Below are 633 nucleotides of genomic sequence, written 5' to 3'. Positions count from 1 at the left end.
AAAGAGTTCAGGAAACCCTTCAATATATGAAGGAGAGAGCAGAAAGATGGGGAGTCTCTGGAAAAGGAAGCAGGGGGCCCTAAGCCAGGAGTTCCCCAAAAGAGGACCTAGGGAGAGGAGCCTGGGGCCGAGAGAGAGGCAGAAGTGACGGGGGAGCTTCTCAGTAGAGGTGAGAGAGAGGAGGAGCCCACGGGGTCCTTCTCAATCTGACTGCACCCCAACTTTCTGACCTCAGCTCCAGCTTGGTCCCTCCATCTCCTTGCCCGCCTTTGCAATCTCCATTTCAGCTCCAAGGTAGGTCTTGGTGCTGCCCAGACATTCCACGTTGTTTTACATCTTCTTTGCCTCTGTCCACCCCCTTTCAGGAGGGTCCTCTCTCTTCTGCCCAAAGCCCTTAGCTTTCTGGAAGCGTCAGTTCAGACCTCCAAACAGCGAAGCCTTTGAGATCAGCTCAGCCAGGCAAGGCTCCCTCCTCCATGCGCACACAGCTGTCTGCCCCCACCTCCGAGTGGGCACACGTGCCACCTACATTCTCTGTTCTGTCGCCCCCACTACCCCTACGGGTGCACTCAGGAGCTTTGAGTCTTGCACAATCTGGGCTCAGAGTCGGCACCCAAAACTCCAGGCACCAAC

General features: G+C 56.2%; 1 protein-coding gene across 1 annotated transcript in view; it reads right to left on the bottom strand.

The window, feature by feature from the left end:
* Nucleotides 1–551: 551 nt before the first annotated feature.
* LRRC3C (leucine rich repeat containing 3C) overlaps nt 552–633 on the bottom strand; it is a 1,710-nt gene continuing 1,628 nt past the window's right edge. The window contains exon 4 of the mRNA XM_015570797.1: nt 552–557. Within this exon, the coding sequence (XP_015426283.1) occupies nt 552–557 (6 nt within the window). The remainder of the gene's footprint in view (nt 558–633) is intronic.

The sequence above is a fragment of the Myotis davidii genome, unplaced genomic scaffold (assembly GCF_000327345.1).
Source record: "Myotis davidii unplaced genomic scaffold, ASM32734v1 scaffold327, whole genome shotgun sequence".
NCBI lineage: Eukaryota > Metazoa > Chordata > Mammalia > Chiroptera > Vespertilionidae > Myotis > Myotis davidii.
This window is presented reverse-complemented; position numbering and strand designations above follow the sequence as displayed.